The 19,138-nt window shown below is 43.1% G+C and overlaps 1 protein-coding gene across 1 annotated transcript in view; it reads right to left on the minus strand.

Moving 5' to 3' along the window:
• Window positions 1–19,138, minus strand: part of LOC114641558 (zinc finger protein 585A-like) — a 62,356-nt gene that overhangs the window by 41,468 nt on the left and 1,750 nt on the right. The window contains exons 2-3 of the mRNA XM_051927709.1: window positions 16,297–16,873; window positions 9,099–9,921 (exon numbers count right to left, since the gene is read on the minus strand). Coding sequence (XP_051783669.1) covers window positions 9,099–9,921; window positions 16,297–16,720 — 1,247 coding nt within the window. The 5' untranslated portion in view covers window positions 16,721–16,873. The remainder of the gene's footprint in view (window positions 1–9,098; window positions 9,922–16,296; window positions 16,874–19,138) is intronic.

The following is a 19,138-nucleotide window of genomic DNA, read 5'->3' on the forward strand; positions in this document are numbered from 1 at the left end:
TAACACAATTACATATATATATATATATATATATATATATAATATATACACATATATATATATATATATATATATATATATATATATATACACATATATATATATATACACATATATATATATATACACATATATATATATATTTTCAAACTGTTTCTTCTTCATTGAGGTTTTGTCTTGGAGAGCTTTTTTCATTTCATTGAAAATGAAAGCAGCAGCTGCCAAATTATGTAGCTTTCTTATTAATTTTTCAACATTGTGTAAAATAACTTTATAAAGTAACATAAAAGGTTTAAATACTGGTTATCCTTTTACACTAAAATATTACTAAAGAGATACAAAAAAGTAAAATGCATATGTTCTTTTTCTTTAAGGAGATTAAATATTACTGAAGAAAGAAAAGAAAAGAAAAAAAAAACTAAAACAGCCAAATGGGGCTATGCATACAAACTTAAAAGGTTTAAATAAAACAGAAATATATACTTTTATTTTTAATTGCTTAACTTGTGGAGGGTGTATCTTGTAGCAAAGCCCTAACTTTTTTCGTGAAAGCCTGTTTCAGTCAATAAGTCTTAAAAACAGGTGTAAAGATACTGACAATAAGCTACGCAAACCCACCAAGACATGCAATCGTTTAAATCAAAGCGCGAGTCGAAAAACACCATCCCATAATATTAGTTAACGATTAACACATTTCTATATGTATTGTAAGCATACAATACAACTGATATGTCGCGCTTATTTATCTGGTGTACTGACATTTTTGCGCGTTTAACGGCTGAAATCTAACGTGGTTTGTGCCCTTCAGAATGAAAAGAGTTTGCATTTACCTTTTTAATAAAAGGCGAGCTTTTAAGCCTGAGAAATCACCCCATAAATGCACACGTTTAATTGCACATGTGTTAATATGTATGCTTACACAGTATTAAACGACACTCAACAAGTACACAGTATTAAAAGACAGTCAACAATTAACGTCATTTACCTTCGTTCCCGCGTTTGACTTGTGCTGTAAATGTCTTCCTCGTTTTCAGTTCACGTGATAACGTAGGAGGCGTAATACGTGATGACGCGATACGTGACTCCGCCTCCTCCATTACAGTATATGGACAAAAAACAGGTTCCAGTTATGACCATTACGCGTAGAATTTCGAAATGAAACCTGCCTAACTTTTGTAAGTAAGCTGTAAGGAATGAGCCTGCCAAATTTCAGCCTTCTACCTACACGGGAAGTTGGAGAATTAGTGATGAGTGAGTCAGTCAGTCAGTCAGTCAGTCAGTGAGGGCTTTGCCTTTTATTAGTATAGATTAAACATAAACCTAGTCAGCCCATGTGGCCATTAAAAAAAAAAGAAATTCAGTTAGCACGAAGTCGTAGCTTACGTAATTAATATTTTATATTGCTCTTTATTTCCAAACAACATTTTTTTTATTGAAGACCAAGCGATTAAAAATCAGCTATCTCGCGTTTTCCAGAAAGGTCCGCCCGGAAACCATCGTGAATGCACTGAAGTCGACAGATGAAACATAACAGCCCGGAGCTGCGAATAGATCGAGGGCACATAAACGGAGCAATAGGATTTCTATTTGAGCTCAGTTCCCATCAGCGGTCATACGTCTACACGCCCGCCATATTGCAGCGGTCCAGATCCGCTTGAAAACACATAGGCAGGTATGGGGATTTGCTGAGTTCTTATGTTAAAATCCGGATTAACTTTCTTATTTCTCAGGATATTTTCATACACTTTGTTTTAATTGTTACACAAAGGTTAGCATATGCAGTTTTCCAAATTACGTGGTGTATTACGTGTAAAACCTTTCTTATTTATAGCTGCAAGAATCAGTGCCTGCACAAGCTACGATAAATACATACATGCATAAAATAAATATGCTACATTTTCTCCACAAAAACATAGATAATAATTTGAAAACTCTTCAACATACAGGAAATACAAACCTAATGCAAAGTTCCATCCATCCATTATCCAAACCGCTATATCCTAACTACAGGGTCACGGGGGTCTGCTGGAGCCAATCCCAGTGTGCAAGGTAGGAAACAAACCCCAGGCAGGGTGCCATCCCACCGGAGGACACACACACACACACACACCAAGCACACACTAGGGACAATTTAGAATCGCCAATGCACCTAACCTACATGTCTTTGGACTGTGGGAGGAAACCCACAGAGACACGGGGAGAACATGCAAACTCCACGCAGGGAGGACCCGGGAAGCAAACCACAGGTCTCCTAACTGCGAGGCAGCAGTGCTACCCACTGCGCCACCGTGCTGCCTAATGCAAAGTTCACATTAAAAAAAATATATATATATATAAATACATCAAGTGTAATCTTTATTTTGTTTTAGTTATGAACATTGTGTATATTATTTGGACATGTTTAAGTGTTTATTAAGTTGTGTATCTTTCCCATGTAGTTTTTGTATGTTTACTTTGGAAAAATAAGAAAAAGCTGATGGTTATTTTTTATTTATTTATTTTTATCGTGAACAGCGTGATAGTGTAATTCAGCATTCTGTAGAGTATGACCATATGTGTATTTTGGGATTTGTTTATTTTAAATTTTTATTTATTTTGTATTAATGGTCGCCTTTACAATAATTTCTAATTGATTTTATTTATTATTATTACTACTATTATTGTTTTATTATTACCACGCTTATAGTAGCTTCACCTGTTTGTTGTCAGGTACAAATCTTGTAATCGCTATTTAACCTATACTTTTAGTACACTTTTTAACTGTAATATAAGCATGTTTTTTTTTTTTAAAAAAGTATATTTTTTATATAAATAGGGTGGTCCAGATCTAATTATGCAATTTTCATTACGCTTTAACTTATTAAGTTTATTATATAGAGAATTCACAGCACCTGCTCTGCACATAGAGATTTCACTTAAAATTCTTTTTGTTGCCGATAGATGGCAGCACCTGCCCTGCATTCCAAAATGGCGGGGGAGACGGTTGTCAGTCGAACAGTTGTATAATTAGATCTGGACCACCCTAATAGGCATTGAGGAGAAGCTGTTTGTGTGACGCCATGTTATTTTTTTTTTTATTTTTGTTTCTGGAAAGAAGATAAACTTCTGTTTCACCCCTACGTGCCTCTGACTTGACAGTCCTTGATACAAGGCAGAGAAAGACAGGATCCGCAAACATCCGCCACATTCTTTCAGCTGTAAGGAGCAGATCATATAGACATGTGATACAGTATGAATTTCCTGGTAGGAAACCACCTACCTACCTATATTATATATATATATATATATATATATATATATATATATATATATATATATATATATATATATATATATATATATACTGATACTGATGCTCTATGTAAGAAAGGACAGAGCCGGTTATACTTCCTTAGAAGGCTGGCGTCCTTCAACATCTGCAGTAAGATGCTGCAGATGTTCTATCAGACGGTTGTGGTGAGCACCCTCTTCTACACAGTGGTGTGCTGGGGAGGCAGCATTAAGAAGAAAGACGCCTCACGCCTGGACAAACTGGTGAGGAAGGCAGGCTCTATTGTAGGCATGGAGCTGGACAGTTTGACATCTGTGGCGGAGCAACAGGGCGCTGAGCAGACTCCTGTCAATCATGGAGAATCCACTGCATCCACTAAACAGGATCATCTCCAGACAGAGGAGCAGCTTCAGCGACAGACTGCTGTCACCGTCCTGCTCCACTGACAGACTGAGGAGATTGTTCCTCCACCACACTATGCGACTCTTCAATTCCACCCAGGGGGTAAACATTAACATTATACAAAGTTATTGTCTGTCTGTATACCTGCATTGTTATCACTCTTTAATTTAATATTATTTTTTATCAGTATGCTGCTGCTGGAGTTTGGGAATTTCCCCTTGGGATTAATAAAGTATCTATCTATACAGTGGAACCTCGGTTTGCGAGTAACTTGGTTTATGAGTGTTTTGCAAGACAAGCAAAAATTTTTAATAAATTTTGACTTGATAAACGAGTGAGGTCTTGCAGTACGAGTAGTATGTATACTCTTTGTCTGCTGAGCGTCATGTGATCACAACTGAGCTGATGGTTCTTCTCTCTCTCTCGCTGCGGGATTGTGGACAATCGTCTCCTATTCTCCATCTGAGTCGGCGTGCCTCACTCATAGTAAACATCCTTACGAGCGTATAGTGTTTACTACAGCATTAGCATTGTGACTGTGTGCACGCTCGCTCGTGTGTGTGTGTGTGTGTGTGTGTGCTGTGACGTGCGAGTCCCCATCTTGCACACTAAAACACAAAGCTGAGTCTCAGTACTTTAGCAATACCAGCTTTATTCAGCTTGAAACAGACACAGCAGTCAGGCAGGGGCCCTGCACATTTATAATGTTCCTTGTTCCTTGTATCACCCATTGACAGCAGGCGCTTATAACATGTCCGCGATCTTTTCGGATTCGCTTTTACGGTGAACTGCTACAGCGCTGGGAGACTGCGATTGCTTTGGGAAGCTCTTCAGCGTGTTATCCCGTTGGGTGCAATCCCACAAGAGTTTAGAAAGTCACTCACACCAGCCATGATTCTTTTCAAAGGTAAAGTGCAGGTTAATTTGTTTTATGTATTTTTACTTTATATTTTGTATTAATCATTTTTATATGAACAGTTTTGGGTTGTGGAACAAATCATCTGAGTTTCCGTTATTTCTTACAGGGAAATTCACTTTGATATACGAGTGCTTTGGACTGCAAGCACATTTCCGGAACGAATTATGCTTGCAAACCGAGGTTCTATTGTATATTAGTTTTGAATCATGAATCACAATTTGATTAATGGTTACTTGTCTTACATGGACATACAGAAATGTTGGCCTAGTGAAAAGTATTAAAAAATCTTCATTGGTCTTCTATAATATTCAGATTTTCTGAATTTTGAGGTTTTATTACCTGTAAGCCATAATCAGCAAAATGAAAAGAAATAAACGCTTGAAATATATCACTCTCTGTGTAATGAATCTATAGAATATAGGAGTTTCACTTTTTGAACTGAAATACTGAAGTAAATTAACTCCACCAGCTGGAAAGGACGGAGCGTCAGATGTGCTGTTGAGACCTCGCAAGTGTCAACGTTTTACAGCAGCAGCGACTTCTTGAGATGTTAGCACAGAAGTCTCCGGAATGACTAGCAAGAAAAATCAAGAGATAAACAAACAATCTGCAGGTTGCCAATTTCATTTTGCGTACTGCACTTTACGGGTTATTTCATGGTGATTGTGTCATGAGAACTGCATATTATCAGTTATAAACGGGCTATAAAGAACTCCTAATGCATACAAGTGTATTATTAAGAACAATCCCTAGCAAAAGGTTACACTTTTTGGTGGTCACAGGTTCCTAGCGGGTGGCACGGTGGCGCAGTGGGTAGCGCTGCTGCCTCGCAGTTGGGAGACCCGGGGACCCGGGTTCGCTTCCCGGATCCTCCCTGCATGGAGTTTGCATGTTCTCCCCGTGTCTGCGTGGGTTTCCTCCCACAGTCCAAAGACATGCAGGTTAGGTGGATTGGCGATTCTAAATTGGCCCTACTGTGTGCTTGGTGTGTGTCCTGCGGTGGGTTGGCACCCTGCCCAGGATTGGTTCCTGCCTTGTGCCCTGTGTTAGCTGGGATTCGCTCCAGCAGACCCCCGTGACCCTGTGTTAGGATTCAGCGGGTTGGAAAATGGATGGATGGATGGACGGGTTCCTAGCCCTCTAATAAACCTTTGGCTCAATCTGTTAAACATTTGCATTTTTTGATTTTCTAGGAATGATACCCTTGCGGAAAGGATTTTGTAATGCACATTAGAGATAAGATGCATTGTATGTTTTTAATTCCAACAGAACAAACATCTCACGCATTGTGTTTTTCATTTCAACAGATGGTGCCTCACCAACATTTCGTGTAACAGAATGCATTGCATTTTTTTTTCATTCCAACAGATGGCGAATCTTAAGTATCAGAGTCTGTGGGCTCAGGTCTCTCTCGATCAGTTCTGCCATTCCGACCATTGATCTTAAGCTCAGTCAGGTATCAAGAGGACTGTGAGTGAACAGCCTACATCAACCCAGCCACAAATCCAACCCTGGATTGAGGAGGTCCACTCCCAGACATTCACCTTGTTGCTTGTTAGCCGTTTCCGTGAAGCTCCGGCTCGTGGTCCTATCCGAAGGTGACTGGCCGCCCATCAGGTTGTCCTCCCTGTAATTTGCTGCATTCATCATCTTCACCTCACAAGCCTTCCAGGACCTGCTGCAGGGAAGGATCCCCCACCACCAGACTTCACACTGAGGATGGTCTGCTTGTGTGTTTAGTCTTGGTGTCATCCGACCAGAGAACCTTCTTGCAGGTGACTTCAGAGTCTCCCATGGGCCAGAGATATCCTGCTCGTGTTTTCTCCCATAAACTGGTAACAGTTGCAGAGACTCTCTAATGTTTCCCACTGTAGCTTGCGACTCTGCTTCAGACTTCTTCTCAGAGGTCTCTTGGTGGGCTCCCTCTCGCCGTCTTGCGTTTTAGTGGATAGCACATTGAAAACTGTGCGCTGGTGTCTCTACACTTCAGAAAGGTTGACCAAGTGACGTGGATATTTTCTTGCCTGCATCCCCTCACTTGCAGTCGCTTGGTGTGTTCCTTTGTCTTCACCTGTGCAATCAATTGAAACCCCAGACAGGTAGGTGATCTCCTTTGAGCCAAAGACGGGACCTCTAAAGCCAATGGGCTTCCTGGTGGTCATGATAAAGGGGGTGAAAACTTGGCTCGTCAGATCTGATGATACGAACTTGGACCACTTTGCAAAGATCTGTTTTCACTTTGACATTAAAAAAAGAGTCGGTGTGTCAAAACAGCAAACGAAGTGCACTGTGGATTAATGTTCTGTAACAAAGATGTGGGAAACTTCCAAGGAGATGAATACTTTGATAGGCGCTGCAAATAAGGCGGAGGGGCAAGTAATTGGACAGTAGCATTTTAGGGCTATCAGTGTCTTCTTATCATGGAGATCTGTGCAGACACAAATACAAGGAGATGAGGCGCAAGGTGAAGAGAGAGGTAGCGAAGGCTAAAGAAAAGGCGTATGATGAGTTGTATGAGAGGTTGGACACTAAGGATGGAGAAAAGGACCAGTGGGCTACAGAGACGGGCCGAGCTGGGAAAGATGTGCAGCAGGTTAGGGTGATAAAGGATAAAGATGGAAACAAGCGAGGAGAGTGTGATGAGCAGATGGAAAGAGGACTTTCAGAGGCTGATGAATGAAGAGAACAAGAGAGAGAAGAGGTTTGATGATGTGGAGATAGTGAATCAGGAAGTGCAACGGATTAGCAAGGAGGATGTAAGGACAGCAATGAAGAGGATGAAAAATGGAAAGTCCGTTGGTCCTGATGACATACCTTTGGAAGCATGGAGGTGTTTAGGAGAGATGGCAGTGGAGTTTTTAACCAGATTGTTTAATGGAATCTTGGAAAGTGAGAGGATGTCTGAGGAGTGGAGAAGAAGTGTACTGGTGGGCCGATATTTAAAAATAAGGGGGATGTGCAGGACTGCAGTAACTACAGGGGGATAAAACTGATAAGCCACAGCATGAAGTTATGGGAAAGAGTAGTGGAAGGTCAGTTAAGAAGTGAGGTGATGATAAGTGAGCAGCAGGATGGTTTCATTCCAAGATAGAGCACCACAGATGCAATGTTTGCTCTGAGGGTGTTGATGGAGAAGTTTAGAGAAGGCCAGAAAGAGTTGCATTGTGTCTTTGTGGACCTGGAGAAAGCATATGACAGGGTGACTGAGAGGAGCTGTGGTATTGTATGAGAAAGTCGGGAGTGGCAGAGAAATACGTAAGAGTTGTAAAGGATATGTAAGAGGGAAGTGTGACTGTGGTGAGGTCTGCAGTAGGAGTGACGGAGGTGGGATTACATCAGGGATCGGCTCTGAGCCCTTTCTTATTAGCAATGGTGATGGACAGGGTGACAGACGAGATTAGACAGGAGTCCCCGTGGACTGTGATGTTTGCTGATGACATTGTGAGATGTAGTGAGAGGAGGGAGCAGGTTGAGGAGACCCTGGTGAGGTGGAGATATGAGAGGAGAGGAATGAAGGTCAGTAGGACCACCAAGACAGAATACATGTGTGTGAATGAGAGGGAGGTCAGAGGAATGGTGAGGATGAGGGAGTAGAGCTGGTGAAGGTGGAGGAGTTTAAATACTTGGGATCAACAGTACAGAGTAATGAGGAGTGTGGAAGAGAAGTGAAAAAGAGTGCAGGCAGGGTGGAATGGGTGGAGAAGAGTGTCAGGAGTGATTTGTGACAGACGGGTATCAGCAAGAGTGAAAGGGAAGGTCTACAGGATGGTAGTGAGACCAGCTATGTTATATGGGTTGGAGATGGTGGCACAGGAGACAGAGCTGGAGGTAGCAGAGTTAAAGATGCTAAGATTTGCATTGGGTGTGATGAGGATGGACAGGATTAGAAATGAGGACCTTAGAGGGTCAGCTCAGGTTGGACGGTTGGGAGACAAAGTCAGAGAGGCGAGATTGTGTTGGTTTGGACATGTGCAGAGGAGAGATGATGGGTATATTGGGAGAAGGATGCTAAGGATAGAGCTTCCTGGTAAGAGGAAAAGAGGAAGGCCTAAGCGAAGGTTTATGGATGTGGTGAGAGAGGACATGCAGGTGATGGGTGTGACACAGCAAGATGACGAGGACAGAAAGATATGGAAGAAGATGATCTGCTGTGCCAACCCCTAACGGTAGCAACCGAAAGAAGAAGAAGGTCTGTTCTTATCATGGGAGCACAAAGACTGTCCCTGTAGTGAGTCTGGTTCCTGCAAACTCGTATTTTTAACAGTCAGCCATATTTTGGGGCACTCGTTTTTAGTAGCATTATCCAGAAACTGGGTCCATTTAGCCAAAAAAACGCCTGTTATTTCACTCCATGACATTTCTTGCACTTGGATGATTTCCATTTCTGCACCTGCATTATTACTAGCAGTGGATCTTTTGTCACATTGAGAACATCAGCATGGCTCGAAAAGATTTTTACTTGGAAAAAAAAAACCACTTTTGCCATATTGGGAGCAGCGTTATGGCTTCAAACCAGTATGAATCTGTGTGTGCTTCCGGAAAACACTACCGTCGGTGAATCGTTTGCCACACTCGGAACAGCAATACGGCTTCTCTCCGGTGTGAATCCGTGTGTGCTTCCGAAAAACGCTGCAGTCTGAGAACCTTTTGCCACACTCGCAACAGCAGTACGGCTTCTCCCCCGTGTGGATTCGTGTGTGCTTCCGGAAAAAGCTGCTGTCGGAGAACCGTTTGCCACACTCGGAACAGCAATATGGCTTCTCTCCGGTATGAACGCGGGTGTGCTTCTGCAGACTGCTCCTGTCGTAGAATTTCTTCCCACATACAGAACAACAGTAAGGTTTTTCTCCAGTGTGGATGCGTGTGTGAATCTGAAGACTGCGTATCTGTGAGAATCGCTTACCACACTTTGGACAGCAATGGGGTTTCTCTCCCGTGTGAACGGTCATGTGGCTACTGAGACTCCGGCCGTCTGTGAAACACTTGCCACATTCTGAACAGACGTGAGGCTTTGCACCTTTGTGACTTCTTTTATGCTTACGAAGGCCACTACTGCTCGAATATGGTTTGCCACACACCAGACAACAGTAAGGTTTCTCTCCAGGGTGAATCTGGACGTGTTGATACACTTGTTGATCAGCATTGGCAGCTTCTGACTGCTTTAGCCTGGTAGCAGGAGGAGTACTGCACCGGAAAGACGCCAAGGTCGAACCCTCCGATCCACTCATAGATTTCACCATCCGGTCATTGGCCTGTTTGGATTGCAGTGGGCACTGAAGAGAAGTCTCAGCAAATGAAGATGAGGAGAATCTGCCCTTGTCTTGTAAATCTGCAATAACAAACAAGGTTTAGCGAAAAGTTTCACAATTTAAAAAACGCATTAAAAAGAGACGAGTGGCACACTGGATGGTGTTGCCTCACACACTGAAGTCCCATTCCTACAATGGCCACTACGCGTCTGGACTTTGCATGTTCCCCCTGACGTCTCTTCAATATTCCCTGCTTCCTCCTCTTTTCCCACAGATGTGTTTGCTGTGTTAATCGCCTCCTGGTGTGATGGAGTGCGTATGCATGTCACAGGTCAATTCCAAAAATACCTGTGACCCCAGCTTAAAAAAAAAAAAACATGGATGGGTGGATTTGAATGCGACGTGACATGTGGAGCTTTCATGAGGATTCAGCCAAACTCAACATCAAACCCCACCACGTCCAGCTATCACTATTGTCCCCTCACTCTTTGTTATTTTCACTGCTCTTATTCCTCCTCATTTTCTTGTTATTCATACCATTTCTATCCCCCTGATCTTGAAGAGGACCCTGGAGTGAAAGGGTCACCTTTAATTGATGGACTCAGCCCCCAGAGCCTTGTCTTCCACCATTCACTCATCCCGTGACGCATTATGGAATAACGGAGAGGGGCAGGAGGAGTTGATGACCTTCGGCAACGACAAGACGGGATGTGAATTTGGGTTTTCTTTTCTTCATTATTATTTACTGAATGATATTTAGGTAACTACAGAACATAATTTTTTACACTTAATACATAAATAGGTGCAATTCAATTACAGTAAAGCTCTGGTAACCATTACCGAAGATGACCCATCCACTGCAGGGTCCTGATAAACATAAGGAAGCAAGGAGCCCAGTTGGGCTCACAGACCTGGTGGCCTGGGGTCAAATCCTGCCCACGTGCACTGAGCTTGACATGTTATCCACATATCCGCAGGAGTCTCACTCGGGATACTCCAGTCTGTCTCCACATGCCCAAGAATGAGCAGGGTAGGTGAACTGGTGATCCAAAACTGGGCCTGTGAGGGTGAAAGGGATCTCGAGATGCAGTGGCACCCCGTTCAGGGCTGAGGCGGCTGGGATAGGCAATGGCTTCTCATATGGTGGATGAAGTGCATCTGGGAATATCAGAGTATGTGACATCCATACACACACAAACACATGCAGTGTACCTAGCTATATATACGATCAAAGTAAAAAGTATGTGAACCCTTTGGAATGATCTGGTTTACTGCATGAATTGGTCATAAGAAGTGACCAGATCTTCATCTAAGTCACAGGTCCTGATAAACACAATGAGCTGAAGCCAATGACACAGAAACAATTCTACTCTTTCATGTCTTTATTTCACAAACGTATTCAACGTTCACAGTGATAGTGGAAGAAGTAAGCGAACCTTGGGATATAATAACTGGTTGAGCCTCCTGTGGCAGGCGCCTCCTGTAACTGCAGATCAGACCTGCACATTGTGCAAAGGGGGGAATTGGAGCCCATTCTTCCCTGCAGAACTGCCTGAACTCTTCCATATTCTTTGCTTGTCTTCTGTGTGTGGCTCTCTCTCTTCAAGTCATAAGATTGAGATCTGGGCTCTGACTGGGCAGAGTCTGTTCTTCTGAAGCCATTGTGCAGTGGATATGCTGCGATGTTTGGGCTCGTTGTCCTGTTGCATCACCCAGCCTCTTCTGAGCTTAAGTTGACGGACAGACACCCTCACATTATCCTGGAGAATTTGTTGATAAACTTGTGAATTCGTTTTCCCCTCAATGATGGCAAGCTGTCCAGGCCCTGATGCAGCAAAGCAGGCCCAAATCCTGATGTTCCCTCCACCATACTTCACTGTAGGGATGATGTTCTGGTGTTGATGTGCAGTGCCCTTTTTACGCCAAATGAAGTTCTGCTTGTTCCTCCCAGATAGTTCGATTTTGGTTTCATCGCTCCACAAAACTTTGTCCCAGTACCGTTGTGGAGTGTCCAAGTGCTCTTTCAGCAATGTTCTTTTTTGACAGCAGTGGCTTCCTTCTTGGTGTCCTGCCACGGACTCCTTTCTTGTTCCATGTTTTGTGTATAGTTGACTCATGAACAGAGATGTTAGCCAGTTCTAATGACTTCTTCAAGTCCTTTGCTGTCACTCTAGGGTTCTTCTTGACCTCATTGCTGACTTTGCGTTGTGCTCTCGGGGTCATCTTAGCAGGGTGCCCACTTCTAGGCAGAGTAGCCACAATACCAAACTATCTCCATTTATAGACCACTTGCCTAACAGTAGACTGATGAAGATCTCAAATCTTTGAGAGGACTTTGTAACCCTTTCCAGTCTCTTGTAGATGAACAATTCTCCATCGTAGCTCTTCAGACGGCTCTTTAGTGCGAGGCGTGATTCCCATCTGGATAAGCTTCTTGTCAAAAGCTCCAACTCAAACTTTATAATCAATCAAAGTCATTCTGGGGCCACACCTCTGAACTCGTCTCATTAAATGGACTTCAGCTGTGCGAAATTCGGACTGCAGTGAGCTTTTTAAAAAGTCATCAGCTTAGGGTTCACTTACTGTTTCCAACCTTCAGTTTCACAGTTTGAATGATTTATTCAAGAAGGTCAAAAATTCTCTGAAAATCTGTGTATCTTTAGTGATAGGAGACTGTGTTTGTTCATTATGGTGACTGACATGAAGATACGACCAGGTTTTATATGGGAATTAGACATAAATGGAGATCATTCCTAGGCATTCACATACTTTTTACTTTGACTGTAGATCTAAATAGCTATACCTATATCTACACACTATCTATATATAAAAAATTCTTTTCGCGTTTGAAACGGAAATGGCGTATGACCACGCGATATGGAAATTACATTGAGAACAAAGTGGACGCTGGGAGGCGCGGAATGTCGGGCTGCTCTGCCGGGTCGAGAGCTTCACAGTTTCGGGCAGCGTCCTCTCTTCTCACACTTCAAGTACCCCGTCGGCTCCTGGGAGAGTGCAAATCTTTGCAGATGAGTGTAATCAGCGCCATCGAAGCAGGACTCCGTTTGTAAATTGCCCTGCACGACTACTTACTGTCCCTTAAGGTGAGCTCGGGTCACTAAAACCCCGCAACATTCAAGGTTGCTTTTGTAAATCAATTATTTTAAGAAGATGGAGAGTTTACATCTAAGAAGACGTACAGACTTCTTCATGTAAAGTGTTGGACTTGGGAATTGTTTGGACCTTCTGCCCATTAGGGCAGCGTCCAGATTTATCAGAATTATTTTTCTCTTGAATCACAGGCACGTAGTGCAAGGTTGTCAGGCGCTGTAATTCCTTTTTGTATTCGGCGCCCTCGTGCCGACCAGTTAACCTGTTCCACGTCATCCCTCCGCAGGCACGCGATGACGTGAACGTGTCTGCAAAAAGTGGCGTCTCCTGCCCTGCAAAAATACTATAAAAGTCGATCAGCCGGTGCGCACGCGTAGCTGTGCCGGCCTTTGGGACGCTGACTGCGCTTCTGCCTTAAGTGAAAGTAAGCACTTTTCATTTTTTTCCTCCTTCCCCTGAGCTACGGCCCAGACAACTGCAAACACGGGATCCCTCTTCTAGACCGCGGCAAACTGATATTAAGGCGCTTCGCACTTTCTTTTGCACGTATAGGGTTATGAGGTCACGGGTTCACACACAGGAGTGGAGGACCGACAGTGCCATCCCGACCAGTTAATGGCAGGGCTGTCTCTCCAGTCTACACGAGACCCGCCGCCATGCTCCCGAAAAGGCGCTCACATAGTCAGCGAAGACGTCCCTCTACACTATATAAACGAAAAAGGCAAATTTCCTTTCTTTATACCTTTTTTCCTTTTATCCCAAACCAAAGCATTTCTCTCTTAACACTGCAGATGACATAAAACTAATTTTCTTTAATTGCTGGTAATGCCAGTAAGGCACATTACCACAGGCAGAAATTTGGACATTCACATAGAAAATGTAATTTCTATACCACAGCCGTCGTGTAGCGCCTTTCAAAAGGGATCTACTACCGAGAGATGATCCAAATACATTTTAGCTGCTGTTAGTACTACTTACCTGTTGTGTTATAGCGCCTTTAAAATGTAGTTTACCCGAAACCACTCCAGTAGTGCTCAATGTATCTTTACGTCTTAAATGTTAATGTGTTACTGTTTAATAACATAGGCTACATTTTATTTTTTTCCCTTGCACTCAGTGAGCGAAGCCACTGGGTAATCAGCTAGTATATTATATAGATTGATATATCTCTCTCTATATATCTATCTCTATCTATATATCCATCCACCTATCTATATATATAAAAATAAAATAATGTGTGTATGTATGTATATATATATTATTGTGATGGCTGACACATGGAGTCCTCCCTGCAGCATACAGGTGCCCTGGATTACCGCAAGGCATCATGGGAGATGGAGTTTGGATTCACAACCCTGCTGGGTACCACCATGTGACGCTGCAGGGAGATGTGGGGATTTTTATTTTCCCTACACTACTCCCAAGTCACTGGGACGGAAGAACTGAAGTACTTCCCAGCTGAAGAAAAATATAAGTCTTCATCTGACCCGGAAGGGCTATTGAATCACATGGACTGAAGGAGAGGAGCACTTCCGGGACAAGGACTATATAAAGGACTAGCTGAGTCGAAGATGGGAGGGAGAGTGACAGACCTGCTGGGAGAGGAGGATTGATTTATTGTATTATTGATTTGTTTATTGTGGTGCACAATACTGGGAGAAGGAATAATTAAAAGAATTCCTGGTGCTTTTACCTGGTGTCTGGATATTTATCTGTGGGGTTTTTAGGAGCGACAGCGCCCTCTAGTGTCAATATACAGTGTATTATATAAAATCCGACGTCTGTCTGTCTGTCTGTCTGTCCACTTTTCACAAGAGAACTAAACGGATTTATATCTGTTTTTATTTTTCTACAATTTGCTTGAACATTCCGGTTGATTTTGTGACTTTTCCCATCGCGCTAAGCATCATAGTTCGCTTATGCCACCGATTTATTCACACTAACCCGAGACAGAGGCTGCAGGTGATGCGAGGGGGAAACGTGACGTCAGGAGTAGGAAGCTGGGCAGAGCCCTCCTCATTCACACGCCAGCCTACATTTGAGTCTCTGTACCTCGCACCACGTGTTGGAGTGCACCTCACCTCCACTTAGCTAGCAATACCCATTTGTTCAGCAGAATAGACAGATAGAGATGAAAGGCACTATATAATTAATAGACAGATAGAGACGAAAGGCACTATATAATTAATAGACAGAGACGAAAGGCACTATATAATTAATAGATAGATAAATGAAAGGCACTATATAATTAATAGATAGAAAAATGAAAGGCACTATATAATTAATAGATAGATAGAGATGAAAGGCACTATATAATTAATAGATAAACAAAAGGCACTACATAATTAATAGATAGGATGAAAGGCACTTTATAATTAATAGATAAACAAAGGGCACTACATAATTAACAGATAGGATGAAAGGCACTATATAATTAATAGATAGAAAAATGAAATGCACTATATACTTTAGATAGATAGATAGATAGATAGATAGATAGATAGATAGATAGATAGATAGATAAAAGAAAGGCACTATATAATTAATAGATAGATAAATGAAAGGCACTATATAAATAGATAGAGATGAAAGGCACTATATAATTAATAGATAAACAAAAGGCACTACATAATTAATAGATAGGATGAAAGGCACTATATAATTAATAGATAAACAAAGGGCACTACATAATTAACAGATAGGATGAAAGGCACTATATAATTAATAGACAGATAGAGACAAAAGGCACTATATAATTAATAGATAGAAAAATGAAAGGCACTATATACTTAATATAGATAGATAGATAGATAGATAGATAGATAGATAGATAGATAAAAGAAAGGCACTATATAATTAATAGATAGATAAATGAAAGGCACTATATAATTAATAGATAGATAGAGATGAAAGGCACTATATAATTAATAGACAGATAGATAGAGATGAAAGGCACTATATAATTAATAGATAGACAGATAGATAGATCAGCTGCATACTGATAAAAACAATATTAAAGAGTGATTTAAATGCAGGTATACAGACTGACAATATCTTTGTATAATGTTAACGTTTACCCCCCCCGGTGGAACTGAACAGTCACATAGCGGGGGGAGGAACGATCTTCTCAGTCTGTCGGTGGAGCATTACTTTGCGTTCAGCCAATTTCTTAATTTGTTAGGTCAGCCTGTGTAAGGGCATAGCAAAGGGGAGGAGCTTCTTCTCGATACAAAATTCACTCCCTCACACATCAGGCTCTCATTCGCTCCCAATACAAGGCGAATTTCCAAATCTGCCCAATCTCACTCACTTTCTCTTTTTCGTTCCATGACAACATCACTTACTCATTCCAGGTCCCCAAGACGGCCGCCGCTGCTCCTCTCCTCCTCCTGTCGCATTTCCTTCATTCGCGTCCTCTTCAAGCTCAGACATTTCACATTTCACTTCAACCGCATTCTGTTGGGTTGCCAGTCGTCCCGTATTCGTGACCCAGGTCTGTACGCGGTCCTGAGGATTTTCGTAGACACTGACCTTGAAAGGATGCCCAGCTCCATGCTTTTGAAACTCGAGCCCCACTGAGACATCTTCCAGATCCTCAACTTTGACCTCGACGCTCTCCTCCTTGCACTCCTCCTCTTTAAAAACGGAAACCCTTTCCTCGCAGTCCTCCACCTTCACGCACAAACCCTCCAGTGCACCCCACTCACAGTTCTCTTGTTTAACGTGGGCCAGTCTCTCGCCTATGTGGTCCTCTCTGGCGGAGGTCATGCTCCGTGGAAAACTCTTCTCTCTCTCTCTCTCCCTCTGCCTCACAAGTAGCTGCACTTCTCTTCTAAGATCCCACTTCTTGTATGGACGGCCGCGGCCTGGAGACCATCAAATGGCTCACTGCAGGACTACGTCAACTGGGGAACAGGCTGCCTGTCAAAATAAAAGTAATAGAATTACTTGATGAAGCCACCAAAATAACTCGAGCACATCTCATGGTCAAGATGCAGCTAAAAACTACATTTGTAAGGGAAATGTTGTGAATCCTCCTTGTGAGCCTATAAGGCACTCTCAGCAGGTTTGGAGTGAAAACCTGTCTGATGAGGAGACAAAGTCCAGCTGACCACGACAAAGCCAAGAAGGGAGACAGGGGAGAAAATGGAAAAAAATCACACCGTTGTCACTTTGAACCCTTTCATACTGACAGCATAAGCCAAATCAATGCTACAGGAAACAAAGGCAAGACCTCATCTAAAAGAAAGCCGCCATTATAGATAGATAGATAGATAGATAGATAGATAGATAGATAGATAGATAGATAGATAGATAGATAGATAGATAGATAGATAGATAGATAGATAGATAGATAGATAGATAGATAGATAGATAGATAGATAGATAGATAGATAGATAGATAGATAGATAGATAGATAGATAGACAGCACAATGTCCACAAGACAAAAGCACAATCCTTTCCCTCCCTCCCTCCCTCCTTCATTCTCTTTCTTTCTTTCATTCCTTCCTTTCACAGCCTCAACTCCTCTCCTGGCAAGCGTCGTCCACTTCCTCCCGACTCTGGCTCTTTGAATGGAGAGAGGCAGCTCCTGGGAGTCACTCCCATGTGTGGTGGAAGTCCATTGTAGGGCTCTGCAGCCCGAAAACGCCAACAGGGCTGTACCCAACTCCAGTTCCCAGGGTGCCCTGCAGGAATCAATAGTGCCACAACCGCCCAGGAGGGCTGCCCTCAAGTGTCCCAGGAGATGCTCTCTGCTCCGTTCCGTCCATCCAACTGGCATCCCGGTCGGGAAATGGGCGATGCCACCTGTCACTGTATATACATACACACACATATATATATATAAAATATACTGTATACATGTATTGTGAAAGATGGCCAGGACACCCCTTCACCACATCTACCAGGGGGACAAGGGTGGGAAGCCCAGTATCTCCCCCTGGACTCTAGATGGCAGCCTCCCTGGGTTGCAGCGGTGCCTCCGACTCCCCCAGGGCTTCATGCGGGTTGGAGTTCTGTGCCGCTCTGTGGGGTTCTGCAACAGAAGCTGCTGGCCCCTTATGGGCATTGGTTTCACCTTACCCGGAAGTGCAGGCGGATGTCACCAATCAAGCACCTGGAGCACTGCCGGGTGCCTAATAAAAGGAGCCAGCGACCACCACTCAGTGGACAAAGTCGGGTGGAAGGAGGACAAAACTGTGGAGGAGTGGTGGTAGAAGAAGAGAGGGTTTGGTGGTGTAGTTTCAGTGCTTCAGTGGAGGGATTACGGGGAAGACGTGCCCTCCAGCAGCCGGAACTCGGGGACTTGTCAGTGGCTACGGGAGGCTGTGAGTTCAGCCATACTAAATATCGATGAGATTATTCCTTTGGAGCGCCCACATTTACTGTATCTCATGAAAGTGAGTACACCCCTCACATTTTTATAAAGATTTTATGATATCTTTTCATGGGACAACACTGAAGATCTGACCCTTTGCTCCAATGTCCAGTAGTCCGTGTACAGCTTGTGTAAATTTACTGTCCCCTCAAAATAACTCAACACACAGCCATTAATGTCTAACAACAAAAGTGAGTGCACCCCTAAGTGAAAAATGCCCAAATTGTGCCCAATTCGCCATTTTCCCTCCCCAGTGCCATGTGACTCATTGGTGTTACCAGGTCTCAGGTGTGTTACATTTACTGTTATCGCTCTCACACTCTCTCTCTCATACTGGTCACTGGAAGTTCAACATGGCACCTCATGGCAAAGATCTCTCTGAGGATCTGAAAACAAGAATTGTTGCGCTACATAAAGATGGCCGAGGCGATAAGAAGACTGGCAACACCCTGAAACTGAGCTGCAGCATGGTGGCCAAGACCACACAGCGACAGGTTTAACAGGACAGGTTCCACTCAGAACAGGCCTCACCACGTTCGACCAAAGAAGTTGATGCCCGTGCTCAGCGTCATATCCAGAGGTGGTCTTTTGAAAACAGACGTATGAGTGCTGCCAGCATTGCTGCAGAGGGGGGTCAGCCTGGCAGTGCTCAGACCATACACCCGCTGCACAGGGCATCACATTGGTCTGCATGACTGTCGTCCCAGAAGGAAACCTCTTCTAAAGATGATGCACAAGAAAGACAAGAAGACTAAGGACATGGACTACTGGAACATGTGCTGTGGTCTGATGAGACCAAGATCAA

Source organism: Erpetoichthys calabaricus, chromosome 5 (genome assembly GCF_900747795.2).
Source record: "Erpetoichthys calabaricus chromosome 5, fErpCal1.3, whole genome shotgun sequence".
NCBI lineage: Eukaryota > Metazoa > Chordata > Cladistia > Polypteriformes > Polypteridae > Erpetoichthys > Erpetoichthys calabaricus.